Here is a 20495-nt window from a genome sequence, read left to right on the forward strand (position 1 = left end):
GGGACATGGCTATCACACCCTGTGTCACTGCAGGGCCCCGGGACATGGCTATCAAACCCTGTGTCACTGCAGGGCCCCGGGACATAGCTATCACACCCTGTGTCACTGCAGGGCCCCCAGGACATGGCTATCACACCCTGTGTCACTGCAGGGCCCCGGGACATGGCTATCACACCCTGTGTCACTGCAGGGCCCCGGGACATAGCTATCACACCATGTGTCACTGCAGGGCCCCGGGACATGGCTATCACACCCTGTGTCACTGCAGGGGCCCCGGGACATGGCTATCACACACTGTGTCACTGCAGGGGCCCCGGGACATGGCTATCACACCCTGTGTCACTGCAGGGGCCCCAGGACATGGCTATCACACCCTGTGTCACTGCAGGGCCCCGGGACATAGCTATCACACCCTGTGTCACTGCAGGGGCCCCGGGACATGGCTATCACACCCTGTGTCACTGCAGGGGCCCCGGGACATGGCTATCACACCCTGTGTCACTGCAGGGCCCCGGGACATGGCTATCACACCCTGTGTCACTGCAGGGGACCGGGACATAGCTATCACACCCTGTGTCACTGCAGGGGCCCCGGGACATAGCTATCACACCCTGTGTCACTGCAGGGCCCCGGGAATGGCTATCACACCCTGAGGCCTGGCGCTGCAGGGTCTGCGTGGCGTCACTATGAGGTTTCTTTCTGCGCTCTTGTGGAACGTAGTGCGTGATCTGACCTCACAAACCTCCTCCTTCCGTTCCCATCATCTGTGACATCACGATCATGTGACATCGCCCGAGGAGTGGTCACATGATCACAATATACTAGAGGGACTGTGGCACTCCGGTACTTAAAGTGTTAATTAGGCTGTAGCTGCCCCTCGTGTCACAGCGTGAGACAGACACAGACTGACCGATTTCCCCCCCCCCTGTCCCTCCCCCCCCCCCCCTTCTCCCCTCTCTCCCCCTGTCCCTGTCCCCCTCCCCCCCTCCATCCCCCTCCCTTCCCCTCCCCCCCTCCCTCCCCCTCCCCCTGTCCCCCTCCCTCCCCCTCCCCCTGTCCCCCTCCCTCCCCCTCCCCCTGTCCTCCTCCTTTGCAGAATTACATTGTGGCTGACGGGATCCCTCATGCCACGGTGAGACACTGACGGGATCCCTCATGCCACGGTGAGACACTGACGGGATCCCTCATGCCACGGTGAGACACTGACGGGATCCCTCATGCCACGGTGAGACACTGACGGGATCCCTCATGCCACGGTGAGACACTGACGGGATCCCTCATGCCACGGTGAGACACTGACGGGATCCCTCATGCCACGGTGAGACACTGACGGGATCCCTCATGCCACGGTGAGACACTGACGGGATCCCTCATGCCACGGTGAGACACTGACGGGATCCCTCATGCCACGGTGAGACACTGACGGGATCCCTCATGCCACGGTGAGACACTGACGGGATCCCTCATGCCACGGTGAGACACTGACGGGATCCCTCATGCCACGGTGAGACACTGACGGGATCCCTCATGCCACGGTGAGACCCTGACGCTGAGAGAGAGGGCCACTGGGGGGAGGCCTGGTGGCAACGAGTCTGAAGTAATGTACAGCCCATCACCTCCTCCCTCCATGTTTCTCATTGCAGATTTCTCGTCCTGGGGGAGGCCGGCTAAGGAAAAGGACAGCCCCCGGCGGGGTGTGCCGCCTCCTGCCAGCAGCATGGCGCTGTACGATAGTGTCTCTCCTCCGGACAGCGCACGGCTCGCCACAGGAAGCGGAGCCGGGAACAGAACGGGTACGTTCCTCGCTCCTGGGTGTGGGGGCGCAGCTTTGTAACGAGCTGCGCCAGGCGCAGGAGGCGGACATACATAGACCCCAATGAGTTACAGCTACAAAGTGACTCACGCTGTGAGTGCGCACTTACATGTCATTACCCAGAATCCTTCGCTGCAGTGGACGCAGTGTATGCTTGGAGATAATGGGGAAAGGCAGGTTTGCTGACGTGTCTGAAACATGTGACTGTGCTCACTCGTGGGGTTTGTGTTGCACACTGTACGGGGGAGGATGTGTGTCACTTTTGTTACCCACCGTAACATTTGTACTGTTTGCCTGGCAGGCAATGTATTACAGCCGCAGAGCGCAGCGCAGGAGGAAAGGGATCATTCGCACTGTATTTACGCTACGTTTGCCTGGCAGGCAATGTATTACAGCCGCAGAGCGCAGGAGGAAAGGGATCATTAGCACTGTATTTACGCTACGTTTGCCTGGCAGGCAATGTATTACAGCCGCAGAGCGCAGCGCAGGAGGAAAGGGATCATTCGCACTGTATTTACGCTACGTTTGCCTGGCAGGCAATGTATTACACCCGCAGAGCGCAGCGCAGGAGGAAAGGGATCATTCGCACTGTATTTACGCTACGTTTGCCTGGCAGGCAATGTATTACACCCGCAGAGCGCAGCGCAGGAGGAAAGGGATCATTAGCACTGTATTTATGCTACGTTTGCCTGGCAGGCAATGTATTACACCCGCAGAGCGCAGGAGGAAAGGGATCATTCGCACTGTATTTACACTACGTTTGCCTGGCAGGCAATGTATTACATCCGCAGAGCGCAGGAGGAAAGGGATCATTAGCACTGTATTTACACTACGTTTGCCTGGCAGGCAATGTATTACATCCGCAGAGCGCAGCGCAGGAGGAAAGGGATCATTAGCACTGTATTTACGCTACGTTTGCCTGGCAGGCAATGTATTACACCCGCAGAGCGCAGGAGGAAAGGGATCATTAGCACTGTATTTACACTACGTTTGCCTGGCAGGCAATGTATTACACCCGCAGAGCGCAGGAGGAAAGGGATCATTAGCACTGTATTTACACTACGTTTGCCTGGCAGGCAATGTATTACATCCTCAGAGCGCAGGAGGAAAGGGATCATTCGCACTGTATTTACGCTACGTTTGCCTGGCAGGCAATGTATTACAGCCGCAGAGCGCAGGAGGAAAGGGATCATTCGCACTGTATTTACGCTACGTTTGCCTGGCAGGCAATGTATTACACCCGCAGAGCGCAGCGCAGGAGGAAAGGGATCATTAGCACTGTATTTACGCTACGTTTGCCTGGCAGGCAATGTATTACTCCCGCAGAGCGCAGCGCAGGAGGAAAGGGATCACACGCACTGTATTTACGCTACGTTTGCCTGGCAGGCCATGTATTACATCCGCAGAGCGCAGCGCAGGAGGAAAGGGATCATTAGCACTGTATTTACGCTACGTTTGCCTGGCAGGCAATGTATTACACCCGCAGAGCGCAGGAGGAAAGGGATCATTAGCACTGTATTTACGCTACGTTTGCCTGGCAGGCAATGTATTACACCCGCAGAGCGCAGCGCAGGAGGAAAGGGATCATTAGCACTGTATTTACGCTACGTTTGCCTGGCAGGCAATGTATTACACCCGCAGAGCGCAGGAGGAAAGGGATCATTCGCACTGTATTTACGCTACGTTTGCCTGGCAGGCAATGTATTACAGCCGCAGAGCGCAGGAGGAAAGGGATCATTCGCACTGTATTTACGCTACGTTTGCCTGGCAGGCAATGTATTACACCCGCAGAGCGCAGCGCAGGAGGAAAGGGATCATTAGCACTGTATTTACACTACGTTTGCCTGGCAGGCAATGTATTACAGCCGCAGAGCGCAGGAGGAAAGGGATCATTCGCACTGTATTTACGCTACGTTTGCCTGGCAGGCAATGTATTACACCCGCAGAGCGCAGGAGGAAAGGGATCATTAGCACTGTATTTACGCTACGTTTGCCTGGCAGGCAATGTATTACACCCGCAGAGCGCAGCGCAGGAGGAAAGGGATCATTAGCACTGTATTTACGCTACGTTTGCCTGGCAGGCAATGTATTACACCCGCAGAGCGCAGCGCAGGAGGAAAGGGATCATTAGCACTGTATTTACGCTACGTTTGCCTGGCAGGCAATGTATTACATCCGCAGAGCGCAGCGCAGGAGGAAAGGGATCATTAGCACTGTATTTACGCTACGTTTGCCTGGCAGGCAATGTATTACATCCGCAGAGCGCAGAAGGAAAGGGATCATTAGCACTGTATTTACACTACGTTTGCCTGGCAGGCAATGTATTACACCCGCAGAGCGCAGCGCAGGAGGAAAGGGATCATTCTCACTGTATTTACACTACGTTTGCCTGGCAGGCAATGTATTACACCCGCAGAGCGCAGAAGGAAAGGGATCATTCGCACTGTATTTACACTACGTTTGCCTGGCTGGCAATGTATTACACCCGCAGAGCGCAGCGCAGGAGGAAAGGGATCATTAGCACTGTATTTACACTACGTTTGCCTGGCAGGCAATGTATTACATCCGCAGAGCGCAGAAGGAAAGGGATCATTAGCACTGTATTTACACTACGTTTGCCTGGCTGGCAATGTATTACACCCGCAGAGCGCAGCGCAGGAGGAAAGGGATCATTAGCACTGTATTTACACTACGTTTGCCTGGCAGGCAATGTATTACACCCGCAGAGCGCAGCGCAGGAGGAAAGGGATCATTAGCACTGTATTTACGCTACGTTTGCCTGGCAGGCAATGTATTACATCCGCAGAGCGCAGCGCAGGAGGAAAGGGATCATTAGCACTGTATTTACGCTACGTTTGCCTGGCAGGCAATGTATTACACCCGCAGAGCGCAGGAGGAAAGGGATCATTAGCACTGTATTTACGCTACGTTTGCCTGGCAGGCAATGTATTACATCCGAAGAGCGCAGCGCAGGAGGAAAGGGATCATTAGCACTGTATTTACGCTACGTTTGCCTGGCAGGCAATGTATTACATCCGCAGAGCGCAGCGCAGGAGGAAAGGGATCATTAGCACTGTATTTACACTACGTTTGCCTGGCAGGCAATGTATTACACCCGCAGAGCGCAGGAGGAAAGGGATCATTAGCACTGTATTTACGCTACGTTTGCCTGGCAGGCAATGTATTACACCCGCAGAGCGCAGCGCAGGAGGAAAGGGATCATTAGCACTGTATTAACGCTACGTTTGCCTGGCAGGCAATGTATTACACCCGCAGAGCGCAGCGCAGGAGGAAAGGGATCATTAGCACTGTATTTACGCTACGTTTGCCTGGCAGGCAATGTATTACACCCGCAGAGCGCAGCGCAGGAGGAAAGGGATCATTCGCACTGTATTTACACTACGTTTGCCTGGCAGGCAATGTATTACACCCGCAGAGCGCAGGAGGAAAGGGATCATTCGCACTGTATTTACACTACGTTTGCCTGGCAGGCAATGTATTACACCCGCAGAGCGCAGCGCGGGAGGAAAGGGATCATTAGCACTGTATTTACGCTACGTTTGCCTGGCAGGCAATGTATTACAGCCGCAGAGCGCAGGAGGAAAGGGATCATTCGCACTGTATTTACACTACGTTTGCCTGGCAGGCAATGTATTACACCCACAGAGCGCAGGAGGAAAGGGATCATTAGCACTGTATTTACGCTACGTTTGCCTGGCAGGCAATGTATTACATCCGCAGAGCGCAGAAGGAAAGGGATCATTAGCACTGTATTTACACTACGTTTGCCTGGCAGGCAATGTATTACACCCGCAGAGCGCAGGAGGAAAGGGATCATTAGCACTGTATTTACGCTACGTTTGCCTGGCAGGCAATGTATTACATCCGCAGAGCGCAGGAGGAAAGGGATCATTAGCACTGTATTTACACTACGTTTGCCTGGCTGGCAATGTATTACACCCGCAGAGCGCAGCGCAGGAGGAAAGGGATCATTAGCACTGTATTTACACTACGTTTGCCTGGCAGGCAATGTATTACATCCGCAGAGCGCAGCGCAGGAGGAAAGGGATCATTAGCACTGTATTTACGCTACGTTTGCCTGGCAGGCAATGTATTACACCCGCAGAGCGCAGGAGGAAAGGGATCATTCGCACTGTATTTACACTACGTTTGCCTGGCAGGCAATGTATTACAGCCGCAGAGCGCAGCGCAGGAGGAAAGGGATGATTCGCACTGTATTTACACTACGTTTGCCTGGCAGGCAATGTATTACATCCGCAGAGCGCAGCGCAGGAGGAAAGGGATCATTAGCACTGTATTTACGCTACGTTTGCCTGGCAGGCAATGTATTACACCCGCAGAGCGCAGCGCGGGAGGAAAGGGATCATTAGCACTGTATTTACACTACGTTTGCCTGGCAGGCAATGTATTACATCCGCAGAGCGCAGGAGGAAAGGGATCATTCGCACTGTATTTACGCTACGTTTGCCTGGCAGGCAATGTATTACACCCGCAGAGCGCAGGAGGAAAGGGATCATTAGCACTGTATTTACACTACGTTTGCCTGGCAGGCAATGTATTACACCCGCAGAGCGCAGCGCAGGAGGAAAGGGATCATTAGCACTGTATTTACACTACGTTTGCCTGGCAGGCAATGTATTACAGCCGCAGAGCGCAGCGCGGGAGGAAAGGGATCATTAGCACTGTATTTACACTACGTTTGCCTGGCAGGCAATGTATTACACCCGCAGAGCGCAGGAGGAAAGGGATCATTAGCACTGTATTTACGCTACGTTTGCCTGGCAGGCAATGTATTACATCCGCAGAGCGCAGCGCAGGAGGAAAGGGATCATTAGCACTGTATTTACGCTACGTTTGCCTGGCAGGCAATGTATTACATCCGCAGAGCGCAGGAGGAAAGGGATCATTAGCACTGTATTTACTCTACGTTTGCCTGGCAGGCAATGTATTACACCCGCAGAGCGCAGGAGGAAAGGGATCATTAGCACTGTATTTACGCTACGTTTGCCTGGCAGGCAATGTATTACACCCGCAGAGCGCAGCGCAGGAGGAAAGGGATCATTAGCACTGTATTTACACTACGTTTGCCTGGCAGGCAATGTATTACACCCGCAGAGCGCAGGAGGAAAGGGATCATTAGCACTGTATTTACACTACGTTTGCCTGGCAGGCAATGTATTACACCCGCAGAGCGCAGGAGGAAAGGGATCATTAGCACTGTATTTATGCTACGTTTGCCTGGCAGGCAATGTATTACACCCGCAGAGCGCAGCGCAGGAGGAAAGGGATCATTCGCACTGTATTTACGCTACGTTTGCCTGGCAGGCAATGTATTACAGCCGCAGAGCGCAGCGCAGGAGGAAAGGGATCATTAGCACTGTATTTACGCTACGTTTGCCTGGCAGGCAATGTATTACACCCGCAGAGCGCAGCGCAGGAGGAAAGGGATCATTAGCACTGTATTTACGCTACGTTTGCCTGGCAGGCAATGTATTACACCCGCAGAGCGCAGCGCAGGAGGAAAGGGATCATTAGCACTGTATTTACGCTACGTTTGCCTGGCAGGCCATGTATTACACCCGCAGAGCGCAGGAGGAAAGGGATCATTAGCACTGTATTTACGCTACGTTTGCCTGGCAGGCAATGTATTACACCCGCAGAGCGCAGCGCAGGAGGAAAGGGATCATTCGCACTGTATTTACGCTACGTTTGCCTGGCAGGCAATGTATTACACCCGCAGAGCGCAGGAGGAAAGGGATCATTAGCACTGTATTTACACTACGTTTGCCTGGCAGGCAATGTATTACACCCGCAGAGCGCAGGAGGAAAGGGATCATTAGCACTGTATTTACGCTACGTTTGCCTGGCAGGCAATGTATTACACCCGCAGAGCGCAGCGCAGGAGGAAAGGGATCATTCGCACTGTATTTACGCTACGTTTGCCTGGCAGGCAATGTATTACACCCGCAGAGCGCAGGAGGAAAGGGATCATTCGCACTGTATTTACGCTACGTTTGCCTGGCAGGCAATGTATTACACCCGCAGAGCGCAGGAGGAAAGGGATCATTAGCACTGTATTTATGCTACGTTTGCCTGGCAGGCAATGTATTACACCCGCAGAGCGCAGGAGGAAAGGGATCATTCGCACTGTATTTACGCTACGTTTGCCTGGCAGGCAATGTATTACACCCGCAGAGCGCAGCGCAGGAGGAAAGGGATCACACGCACTGTATTTACGCTACGTTTGCCTGGCAGGCAATGTATTACACCCGCAGAGCGCAGGAGGAAAGGGATCATTAGCACTGTATTTACACTATGTTTGCCTGGCAGGCAATGTATTACAGCCGCAGAGCGCAGCGCAGGAGGAAAGGGATCATTAGCACTGTATTTACGCTACGTTTGCCTGGCAGGCAATGTATTACACCCGCAGAGCGCAGCGCAGGAGGAAAGGGATCATTAGCACTGTATTTACACTACGTTTGCCTGGCTGGCAATGTATTACAGCCGCAGAGCGCAGGAGGAAAGGGATCATTAGCACTGTATTTACACTACGTTTGCCTGGAAGGCAATGTATTACACCCGCAGAGCGCAGCGCAGGAGGAAAGGGATCATTAGCACTGTATTTACACTACGTTTGCCTGGCTGGCAATGTATTACAGCCGCAGAGCGCAGGAGGAAAGGGATCATTAGCACTGTATTTACACTACGTTTGCCTGGAAGGCAATGTATTACACCCGCAGAGCGCAGCGCAGGAGGAAAGGGATCATTAGCACTGTATTTACACTACGTTTGCCTGGCTGGCAATGTATTACAGCCGCAGAGCGCAGGAGGAAAGGGATCATTAGCACTGTATTTACACTACGTTTGCCTGGCAGGCAATGTATTACAGCCGCAGAGCGCAGGAGGAAAGGGATCATTAGCACTGTATTTACACTACGTTTGCCTGGCTGGCAATGTATTACACCCGCAGAGCGCAGGAGTAAAGGGATCATTAGCACTGTATTTACACTATGTTTGCCTGGCAGGCAATGTATTACATCCGCAGAGCGCAGCGCAGGAGGAAAGGGATCATTAGCACTGTATTTACACTACGTTTGCCTGGCAGGCAATGTATTACACCCGCAGAGCGCAGCGCAGGAGGAAAGGGATCATTCGCACTGTATTTACGCTACGTTTGCCTGGCAGGCAATGTATTACACCCGCAGAGCGCAGCGCAGGAGGAAAGGGATCATTAGCACTGTATTTACACTACGTTTGCCTGGCAGGCAATGTATTACACCCGCAGAGCGCAGGAGGAAAGGGATCATTCGCACTGTATTTACACTACGTTTGCCTGGCAGGCAATGTATTACACCCGCAGAGCGCAGCGCAGGAGGAAAGGGATCATTAGCACTGTATTTACACTACGTTTGCCTGGCAGGCCATGTATTACACCCGCAGAGCGCAGCGCAGGAGGAAAGGGATCATTAGCACTGTATTTACGCTACGTTTGCATGGCAGGCAATGTATTACACCCGCAGAGCGCAGGAGGAAAGGGATCATTAGCACTGTATTTACACTACGTTTGCCTGGCAGGCAATGTATTACACCCGCAGAGCGCAGGAGGAAAGGGATCATTAGCACTGTATTTACGCTACGTTTGCCTGGCAGGCAATGTATTACACCCGCAGAGCGCAGGAGGAAAGGGATCATTAGCACTGTATTTACACTACGTTTGCCTGGCAGGCAATGTATTACACCCGCAGAGCGCAGCGCAGGAGGAAAGGGATGATTAGCACTGTATTTACGCTACGTTTGCCTGGCAGGCAATGTATTACATCCGCAGAGCGCAGCGCAGGAGGAAAGGGATCATTAGCACTGTATTTACGCTACGTTTGCCTGGCAGGCAATGTATTACACCCGCAGAGCGCAGCGCAGGAGGAAAGGGATCATTAGCACTGTATTTACGCTACGTTTGCCTGGCAGGCAATGTATTACACCCGCAGAGCGCAGCGCAGGAGGAAAGGGATCATTAGCACTGTATTTACACTACGTTTGCCTGGCAGGCAATGTATTACACCCGCAGAGCGCAGGAGGAAAGGGATCATTAGCACTGTATTTACACTACGTTTGCCTGGCAGGCAATGTATTACACCCGCAGAGCGCAGCGCAGGAGGAAAGGGATGATTAGCACTGTATTTACGCTACGTTTGCCTGGCAGGCAATGTATTACACCCGCAGAGCGCAGGAGGAAAGGGATCATTAGCACTGTATTTACACTATGTTTGCCTGGCAGGCAATGTATTACATCCGCAGAGCGCAGCGCAGGAGGAAAGGGATCATTAGCACTGTATTTACGCTACGTTTGCCTGGCAGGCCATGTATTACACCCGCAGAGCGCAGCGCAGGAGGAAAGGGATCATTAGCACTGTATTTACGCTACGTTTGCCTGGCAGGCAATGTATTACACCCGCAGAGCGCAGCGCAGGAGGAAAGGGATCATTAGCACTGTATTTACACTACGTTTGCCTGGCAGGCAATGTATTTCACCCGCAGAGCGCAGCGCAGGAGGAAAGGGATCATTAGCACTGTATTTACACTACGTTTGCCTGGCAGGCAATGTATTACACCCGCAGAGCGCAGGAGGAAAGGGATCATTAGCACTGTATTTACACTACGTTTGCCTGGCAGGCAATGTATTACAGCCGCAGAGCGCAGGAGGAAAGGGATCATTAGCACTGTATTTACGCTACGTTTGCCTGGCAGGCCATGTATTACACCCGCAGAGCGCAGGAGGAAAGGGATCATTAGCACTGTATTTACGCTACGTTTGCCTGGCAGGCAATGTATTACACCCGCAGAGCGCAGCGCAGGAGGAAAGGGATCATTAGCACTGTATTTACACTACGTTTGCCTGGCAGGCAATGTATTACATCCGCAGAGCGCAGCGCAGGAGGAAAGGGATCATTAGCACTGTATTTACGCTACGTTTGCCTGGCAGGCAATGTATTACACCCGCAGAGCGCAGCGCAGGAGGAAAGGGATCATTAGCACTGTATTTACACTACGTTTGCCTGGCAGGCAATGTATTTCACCCGCAGAGCGCAGCGCAGGAGGAAAGGGATCATTAGCACTGTATTTACGCTACGTTTGCCTGGCAGGCAATGTATTACATCCGCAGAGCGCAGGAGGAAAGGGATCATTAGCACTGTATTTACACTACGTTTGCCTGGCAGGCAATGTATTACACCCGCAGAGCGCAGGAGGAAAGGGATCATTAGCACTGTATTTACACTACGTTTGCCTGGCAGGCAATGTATTACATCCGCAGAGCGCAGCGCAGGAGGAAAGAGATCATTAGCACTGTATTTACGCTACGTTTGCCTGGCAGGCAATGTATTACATCCGCAGAGCGCAGCGCAGGAGGAAAGGGATCATTAGCACTGTATTTACACTACGTTTGCCTGGCAGGCCATGTATTACACCCGCAGAGCGCAGCGCAGGAGGAAAGGGATCATTAGCACTGTATTTACGCTACGTTTGCCTGGCAGGCCATGTATTACATCCGCAGAGCGCAGCGCAGGAGGAAAGGGATCATTAGCACTGTATTTACACTACGTTTGCCTGGCAGGCAATGTATTACACCCGCAGAGCGCAGGAGGAAAGGGATCATTAGCACTGTATTTACGCTACGTTTGCCTGGCAGGCAATGTATTACACCCGCAGAGCGCAGCGCGGGAGGAAAGGGATCATTCGCACTGTATTTACACTACGTTTGCCTGGCAGGCCATGTATTACACCCGCAGAGCGCAGGAGGAAAGGGTTCATTAGCACTGTATTTACGCTACGTTTGCCTGGCAGGCAATGTATTACACCCGCAGAGCGCAGCGCGGGAGGAAAGGGATCATTCGCACTGTATTTACACTACGTTTGCCTGGCAGGCAATGTATTACACCCGCAGAGCGCAGGAGGAAAGGGATCATTAGCACTGTATTTACACTACGTTTGCCTGGCAGGCAATGTATTACATCCGCAGAGCGCAGCGCAGGAGGAAAGGGATCATTAGCACTGTATTTACACTACGTTTGCCTGGCAGGCAATGTATTACACCCGCAGAGCGCAGGAGGAAAGGGATCATTCGCACTGTATTTACGCTACGTTTGCCTGGCAGGCAATGTATTACATCCGCAGAGCGCAGGAGGAAAGGGATCATTAGCACTGTATTTACGCTACGTTTGCCTGGCAGGCAATGTATTACACCCGCAGAGCGCAGGAGGAAAGGGATCATTAGCACTGTATTTACGCTACGTTTGCCTGGCAGGCAATGTATTACATCCGCAGAGCGCAGGAGGAAAGGGATCATTCGCACTGTATTTACGCTACGTTTGCCTGGCAGGCAATGTATTACACCCGCAGAGCGCAGGAGGAAAGGGATCATTAGCACTGTATTTACGCTACGTTTGCCTGGCAGGCAATGTATTACACCCGCAGAGCGCAGCGCAGGAGGAAAGGGATCATTAGCACTGTATTTACACTACGTTTGCCTGGCAGGCAATGTATTACACCCGCAGAGCGCAGGAGGAAAGGGATCATTCGCACTGTATTTACACTACGTTTGCCTGGCAGGCAATGTATTACATCCGCAGAGCGCAGCGCAGGAGGAAAGGGATCATTAGCACTGTATTTACGCTACGTTTGCCTGGCAGGCAATGTATTACACCCGCAGAGCGCAGGAGGAAAGGGATCATTAGCACTGTATTTACGCTACGTTTGCCTGGCAGGCAATGTATTACACCCGCAGAGCGCAGCGCAGGAGGAAAGGGATCATTCGCACTGTATTTACACTACGTTTGCCTGGCAGGCAATGTATTACACCCGCAGAGCGCAGGAGGAAAGGGATCATTCGCACTGTATTTACGCTACGTTTGCCTGGCAGGCAATGTATTACACCCGCAGAGCGCAGCGCAGGAGGAAAGGGATCATTAGCACTGTATTTACGCTACGTTTGCCTGGCAGGCAATGTATTACAGCCGCAGAGCGCAGGAGGAAAGGGATCATTCGCACTGTATTTACGCTACGTTTGCCTGGCAGGCAATGTATTACACCCGCAGAGCGCAGCGCAGGAGGAAAGGGATCATTAGCACTGTATTTACGCTACGTTTGCCTGGCAGGCAATGTATTACACCCGCAGAGCGCAGCGCAGGAGGAAAGGGATCATTCGCACTGTATTTACGCTACGTTTGCCTGGCAGGCAATGTATTACACCCGCAGAGCGCAGGAGGAAAGGGATCATTCGCACTGTATTTACACTACGTTTGCCTGGCAGGCAATGTATTACACCCGCAGAGCGCAGCGCAGGAGGAAAGGGATCATTAGCACTGTATTTACGCTACGTTTGCCTGGCAGGCAATGTATTACAGCCGCAGAGCGCAGCGCAGGAGGAAAGGGATCATTCGCACTGTATTTACGCTATGTTTGCCTGGCAGGCAATGTATTACACCCGCAGAGCGCAGGAGGAAAGGGATCATTCGCACTGTATTTACACTACGTTTGCCTGGCAGGCAATGTATTACAGCCGCAGAGCGCAGCGCAGGAGAAAAGGGATCATTAGCACTGTATTTACGCTACGTTTGCCTGGCAGGCAATGTATTACACCCGCAGAGCGCAGGAGGAAAGGGATCATTAGCACTGTATTTACGCTACGTTTGCCTGGCAGGCAATGTATTACACCCGCAGAGCGCAGCGCAGGAGGAAAGGGATCATTAGCACTGTATTTACGCTACGTTTGCCTGGCAGGCCATGTATTACACCCGCAGAGCCCAGGAGGAAAGGGATCATTAGCACTGTATTTACGCTACGTTTGCCTGGCAGGCAATGTATTACACCCGCAGAGCGCAGCGCAGGAGGAAAGGGATCATTCGCACTGTATTTACGCTACGTTTGCCTGGCAGGCAATGTATTACACCCGCAGAGCGCAGCGCAGGAGGAAAGGGATCATTAGCACTGTATTTACGCTACGTTTGCCTGGCAGGCAATGTATTACAGCCGCAGAGCGCAGGAGGAAAGGGATCATTAGCACTGTATTTACGCTACGTTTGCCTGGCAGGCAATGTATTACACCCGCAGAGCGCAGCGCAGGAGGAAAGGGATCATTAGCACTGTATTTACACTACGTTTGCCTGGCAGGCAATGTATTACACCCGCAGAGCGCAGGAGGAAAGGGATCATTAGCACTGTATTTACACTACGTTTGCCTGGCAGGCAATGTATTACACCCGCAGAGCGCAGCGCAGGAGGAAAGGGATCATTAGCACTGTATTTACGCTACGTTTGCCTGGCAGGCAATGTATTACACCCGCAGAGCGCAGCGCAGGAGGAAAGGGATCATTAGCACTGTATTTACGCTACGTTTGCCTGGCAGGCAATGTATTACACCCGCAGAGCGCAGCGCAGGAGGAAAGGGATCATTAGCACTGTATTTACGCTACGTTTGCCTGGCAGGCAATGTATTACACCCGCAGAGCGCAGCGCAGGAGGAAAGGGATCATTCGCACTGTATTTACGCTACGTTTGCCTGGCAGGCAATGTATTACACCCGCAGAGCGCAGGAGGAAAGGGATCATTCGCACTGTATTTACACTACGTTTGCCTGGCTGGCAATGTATTACACCCGCAGAGCGCAGGAGGAAAGGGATCATTCGCACTGTATTTACGCTACGTTTGCCTGGCAGGCAATGTATTACACCCGCAGAGCGCAGCGCAGGAGGAAAGGGATCAGACGCACTGTATTTACGCTACGTTTGCCTGGCAGGCAATGTATTACACCCACAGAGCGCAGGAGGAAAGGGATCATTAGCACTGTATTTACACTACGTTTGCCTGGCAGGCAATGTATTACACCCGCAGAGCGCAGCGCAGGAGGAAAGGGATCATTAGCACTGTATTTACACTACGTTTGCCTGGCAGGCAATGTATTACAGCCGCAGAGCGCAGCGCAGGAGAAAAGGGATCATTAGCACTGTATTTACGCTACGTTTGCCTGGCAGGCAATGTATTACACCCGCAGAGCGCAGGAGGAAAGGGATCATTAGCACTGTATTTACACTACGTTTGCCTGGCAGGCAATGTATTACAGCCGCAGAGCGCAGCGCAGGAGGAAAGGGATCATTAGCACTGTATTTCACTACGTTTGCCTGGCAGGCAATGTATTACACCCGCAGAGCGCAGGAGGAAAGGGATCATTAGCACTGTATTTACACTACGTTTGCCTGGCAGGCAATGTATTACATCCGCAGAGCGCAGCGCAGCGCAGGAGGAAAGGGATCATTAGCACTGTATTTACACTACGTTTGCCTGGCAGGCAATGTATTACACCCGCAGAGCGCAGCGCAGGAGGAAAGGGATCATTCGCACTGTATTTACGCTACGTTTGCCTGGCAGGCAATGTATTACACCCGCAGAGCGCAGCGCAGGAGGAAAGGGATGATTCGCACTGTATTTACACTACGTTTGCCTGGCAGGCCATGTATTACACCCGCAGAGCGCAGGAGGAAAGGGATCATTCGCACTGTATTTACGCTACGTTTGCCTGGCAGGCAATGTATTACACCCGCAGAGCGCAGCGCAGGAGGAAAGGGATCAGACGCACTGTATTTACGCTACGTTTGCCTGGCAGGCAATGTATTACAATCCGCAGAGCGCAGGAGGAAAGGGATCATTAGCACTGTATTTACGCTACGTTTGCCTGGCAGGCAATGTATTACATCCGCAGAGCGCAGCGCAGGAGGAAAGGGATCATTAGCACTGTATTTACGCTACGTTTGCCTGGCAGGCAATGTATTACACCCGCAGAGCGCAGCGCAGGAGGAAAGGGATCATTAGCACTGTATTTACACTACGTTTGCCTGGCAGGCAATGTATTACACCCGCAGAGCGCAGGAGGAAAGGGATCATTAGCACTGTATTTACGCTACGTTTGCCTGGCAGGCAATGTATTACATCCGCAGAGCGCAGCGCAGGAGGAAAGGGATCACACGCACTGTATTTACGCTACGTTTGCCTGGCAGGCAATGTATTACATCCGCAGAGCGCAGCGCAGGAGGAAAGGGATCACACGCACTGTATTTACGCTACGTTTGCCTGGCAGGCAATGTATTACATCCGCAGAGCGCAGCGCAGGAGGAAAGGGATCATTAGCACTGTATTTACACTACGTTTGCCTGGCAGGCAATGTATTACACCCGCAGAGCGCAGCGCAGGAGGAAAGGGATCATTAGCACTGTATTTACACTACGTTTGCCTGGCAGGCAATGTATTACACCCGCAGAGCGCAGGAGGAAAGGGATCATTCGCACTGTATTTACGCTACGTTTGCCTGGCAGGCAATGTATTACATCCGCAGAGCGCAGGAGGAAAGGGATCATTCGCACTGTATTTACGCTACGTTTGCCTGGCAGGCAATGTATTACACCCGCAGAGCGCAGCGCAGGAGGAAAGGGATCACGTGCACTGTATTTACGCTACGTTTGCCTGGCAGGCAATGTATTACATCCGCAGAGCGCAGCGCAGGAGGAAAGGGATCATTAGCACTGTATTTACGCTACGTTTGCCTCGCAGGCAATGTATTACATCCGCAGAGCGCAGCGCAGGAGGAAAGGGATCATTAGCACTGTATTTACGCTACGTTTGCCTGGCAGGCAATGTATTACATCCGCAGAGCGCAGGAGGAAAGGGATCATTAGCACTGTATTTACGCTACGTTTGCCTGGCAGGCAATGTATTACATCCGCAGAGCGCAGGAGGAAAGGGATCATTAGCACTGTATTTACGCTACGTTTGCCTGGCAGGCAATGTATTACACCCGCAGAGCGCAGGAGGAAAGGGATCATTAGCACTGTATTTACGCTACGTTTGCCTGGCAGGCAATGTATTACACCCGCAGAGCGCAGGAGGAAAGGGATCATTAGCACTGTATTTACGCTACGTTTGCCTGGCAGGCAATGTATTACACCCGCAGAGCGCAGCGCAGGAGGAAAGGGATCATTAGCACTGTATTTACGCTACGTTTGCCTGGCAGGCAATGTATTACACCCGCAGAGCGCAGCGCAGGAGGAAAGGGATCATTAGCACTGTATTTACGCTACGTTTGCCTGGCAGGCCATGTATTACACCCGCAGAGCGCAGGAGGAAAGGGATCATTAGCACTGTATTTACACTACGTTTGCCTGGCAGGCGATGTATTACACCCGCAGAGCGCAGGAGGAAAGGGATCATTAGCACTGTATTTACACTACGTTTGCCTGGCAGGCGATGTATTACACCCGCAGAGCGCAGGAGGAAAGGGATCATTCGCACTGTATTTACGCTACGTTTGCCTGGCAGGCCATGTATTACACCCGCAGAGCGCAGCGCAGGAGGAAAGGGATCACACGCACTGTATTTACGCTACGTTTGCCTGGCAGGCAATGTATTACACCCGCAGAGCGCAGCGCAGGAGGAAAGGGATCATTAGCACTGTATTTACACTATGTTTGCCTGGCAGGCAATGTATTACACCCGCAGAGCGCAGCGCAGGAGGAAAGGGATCATTAGCACTGTATTTACGCTACGTTTGCCTGGCAGGCAATGTATTACACCCGCAGAGCGCAGCGCAGGAGGAAAGGGATCATTCGCACTGTATTTACGCTACGTTTGCCTGGCTGGCAATGTATTACATCCGCAGAGCGCAGCGCAGGAGGAAAGGGATCATTAGCACTGTATTTACGCTACGTTTGCCTGGCAGGCAATGTATTACACCCGCAGAGCGCAGCGCAGGAGGAAAGGGATCATTAGCACTGTATTTACGCTACGTTTGCCTGGCAGGCAATGTATTACATCCGCAGAGCGCAGGAGGAAAGGGATGATTAGCACTGTATTTACGCTACGTTTGCCTGGCAGGCAATGTATTACACCCGCAGAGCGCAGCGCAGGAGGAAAGCGATCATTCGCACTGTATTTACACTACGTTTGCCTGGCAGGCAATGTATTACATCCGCAGAGCGCAGCGCAGGAGGAAAGGGATCATTAGCACTGTATTTACACTACGTTTGCCTGGCAGGCAATGTATTACACCCGCAGAGCGCAGCGCAGGAGGAAAGCGATCATTCGCACTGTATTTACACTACGTTTGCCTGGCAGGCAATGTATTACATCCGCAGAGCGCAGCGCAGGAGGAAAGGGATCATTAGCACTGTATTTACACTACGTTTGCCTGGCAGGCAATGTATTACATCCGCAGAGCGCAGGAGGAAAGGGATGATTAGCACTGTATTTACGCTACGTTTGCCTGGCAGGCCATGTATTACACCCGCAGAGCGCAGGAGGAAAGGGATCACACGCACTGTATTTACGCTACGTTTGCCTGGCAGGCCATGTATTACACCCGCAGAGCGCAGCGCAGGAGGAAAGGGATCATTAGCACTGTATTTACGCTACGTTTGCCTGGCAGGCAATGTATTACAGCCGCAGAGCGCAGGAGGAAAGGGATCATTCGCACTGTATTTACGCTACGTTTGCCTGGCAGGCAATGTATTACACCCGCAGAGCGCAGCGCAGGAGGAAAGGGATCATTAGCACTGTATTTACGCTACGTTTGCCTGGCAGGCAATGTATTACACCCGCAGAGCGCAGCGCAGGAGGAAAGGGATCATTCGCACTGTATTTACGCTACGTTTGCCTGGCAGGCCATGTATTACACCCGCAGAGCGCAGGAGGAAAGGGATCATTAGCACTGTATTTACGCTACGTTTGCCTGGCAGGCAATGTATTACATCCGCAGAGCGCAGCGCAGGAGGAAAGGGATCATTAGCACTGTATTTACGCTACGTTTGCCTGGCAGGCAATGTATTACAGCCGCAGAACGCAGCGCAGGAGGAAAGGGATCATTAGCACTGTATTTACACTATGTTTGCCTGGCAGGCAATGTATTACACCCGCAGAGCGCAGGAGGAAAGGGATCATTAGCACTGTATTTACGCTACGTTTGCCTGGCAGGCAATGTATTACACCCGCAGAGCGCAGCGCAGGAGGAAAGGGATCATTCGCACTGTATTTACACTACGTTTGCCTGGCAGGCAATGTATTACACCCGCAGAGCGCAGGAGGAAAGGGATCATTAGCACTGTATTTACGCTACGTTTGCCTGGCAGGCAATGTATTACACCCGCAGAGCGCAGCGCAGGAGGAAAGGGATCATTCGCACTGTATTTACGCTACGTTTGCCTGGCAGGCAATGTATTACACCCGCAGAGCGCAGGAGGAAAGGGATCATTAGCACTGTATTTACGCTACGTTTGCCTGGCAGGCAATGTATTACACCCGCAGAGCGCAGCGCAGGAGGAAAGGGATCACACGCACTGTATTTACGCTACGTTTGCCTGGCAGGCAATGTATTACACCCGCAGAGCGCAGGAGGAAAGGGATCATTAGCACTGTATTTACACTACGTTTGCCTGGCAGGCAATGTATTACACCCGCAGAGCGCAGCGCAGGAGGAAAGGGATAATTCGCACTGTATTTACGCTACGTTTGCCTGGCAGGCAATGTATTACACCCGCAGAGCGCAGGAGGAAAGGGATCATTCGCACTGTATTTACGCTACGTTTGCCTGGCAGGCGATGTATTACACCCGCAGAGCGCAGGAGGAAAGGATCAGTAGCACTGTATTTACGCTACGTTTGCCTGGCAGGCAATGTATTACACCCGCAGAGCGCAGCGCAGGAGGAAAGGGATCACACGCACTGTATTTACGCTACGTTTGCCTGGCAGGCAATGTATTACACCCGCAGAGCGCAGGAGGAAAGGGATCATTAGCACTGTATTTACGCTACGTTTGCCTGGCAGGCAATGTATTACATCCGCAGAGCGCAGGAGGAAAGGGATCATTAGCACTGTATTTACGCTACGTTTGCCTGGCAGGCAATGGTTTACATCCGCAGAGCGCAGGAGGAAAGGGATCATTAGCACTGTATTTACGCTACGTTTGCCTGGCAGGCAATGTATTACACCCGCAGAGCGCAGGAGGAAAGGGATCATTAGCACTGTATTTACACTACGTTTGCCTGGCAGGCAATGTATTACACCCGCAGAGCGCAGCGCAGGAGGAAAGGGATCATTCGCACTGTATTTACGCTACGTTTGCCTGGCAGGCAATGTATTACACCCGCAGAGCGCAGCGCAGGAGGAAAGGGATCATTAGCACTGTATTTACGCTACGTTTGCCTGGCAGGCAATGTATTACACCCGCAGAGCGCAGCGCAGGAGGAAAGGGATCATTCGCACTGTATTTACACTACGTTTGCCTGGCAGGCAATGTATTACACCCGCAGAGCGCAGGAGGAAAGGGATCATTAGCACTGTATTTACGCTACGTTTGCCTGGCAGGCAATGTATTACATCCGCAGAGCGCAGCGCAGGAGGAAAGGGATCACACGCACTGTATTTACACTACGTTTGCCTGGCAGGCAATGTATTACACCCGCAGAGCGCAGGAGGAAAGGGATCATTAGCACTGTATTTACGCTACGTTTGCCTGGCAGGCAATGTATTACATCCGCAGAGCGCAGCGCAGGAGGAAAGGGATCACACGCACTGTATTTACACTACGTTTGCCTGGCAGGCAATGTATTACATCCGCAGAGCGCAG

The 20495-nt window shown here is 52.4% G+C and overlaps 1 protein-coding gene across 1 annotated transcript in view; it reads left to right on the forward strand.

The window, feature by feature from the left end:
• The window catches only part of LOC142485861 (uncharacterized), a 73503-nt gene that overhangs the window by 17677 nt on the left and 35331 nt on the right, over nucleotides 1–20495 (forward strand). The window contains exon 2 of the mRNA XM_075584573.1: nucleotides 1644–1793. Within this exon, the coding sequence (XP_075440688.1) occupies nucleotides 1644–1793 (150 nt within the window). The remainder of the gene's footprint in view (nucleotides 1–1643; nucleotides 1794–20495) is intronic.

Source organism: Ascaphus truei, unplaced genomic scaffold (assembly GCF_040206685.1).
Source record: "Ascaphus truei isolate aAscTru1 unplaced genomic scaffold, aAscTru1.hap1 HAP1_SCAFFOLD_653, whole genome shotgun sequence".
Classification (NCBI taxonomy): Eukaryota; Metazoa; Chordata; class Amphibia; order Anura; family Ascaphidae; genus Ascaphus; species Ascaphus truei.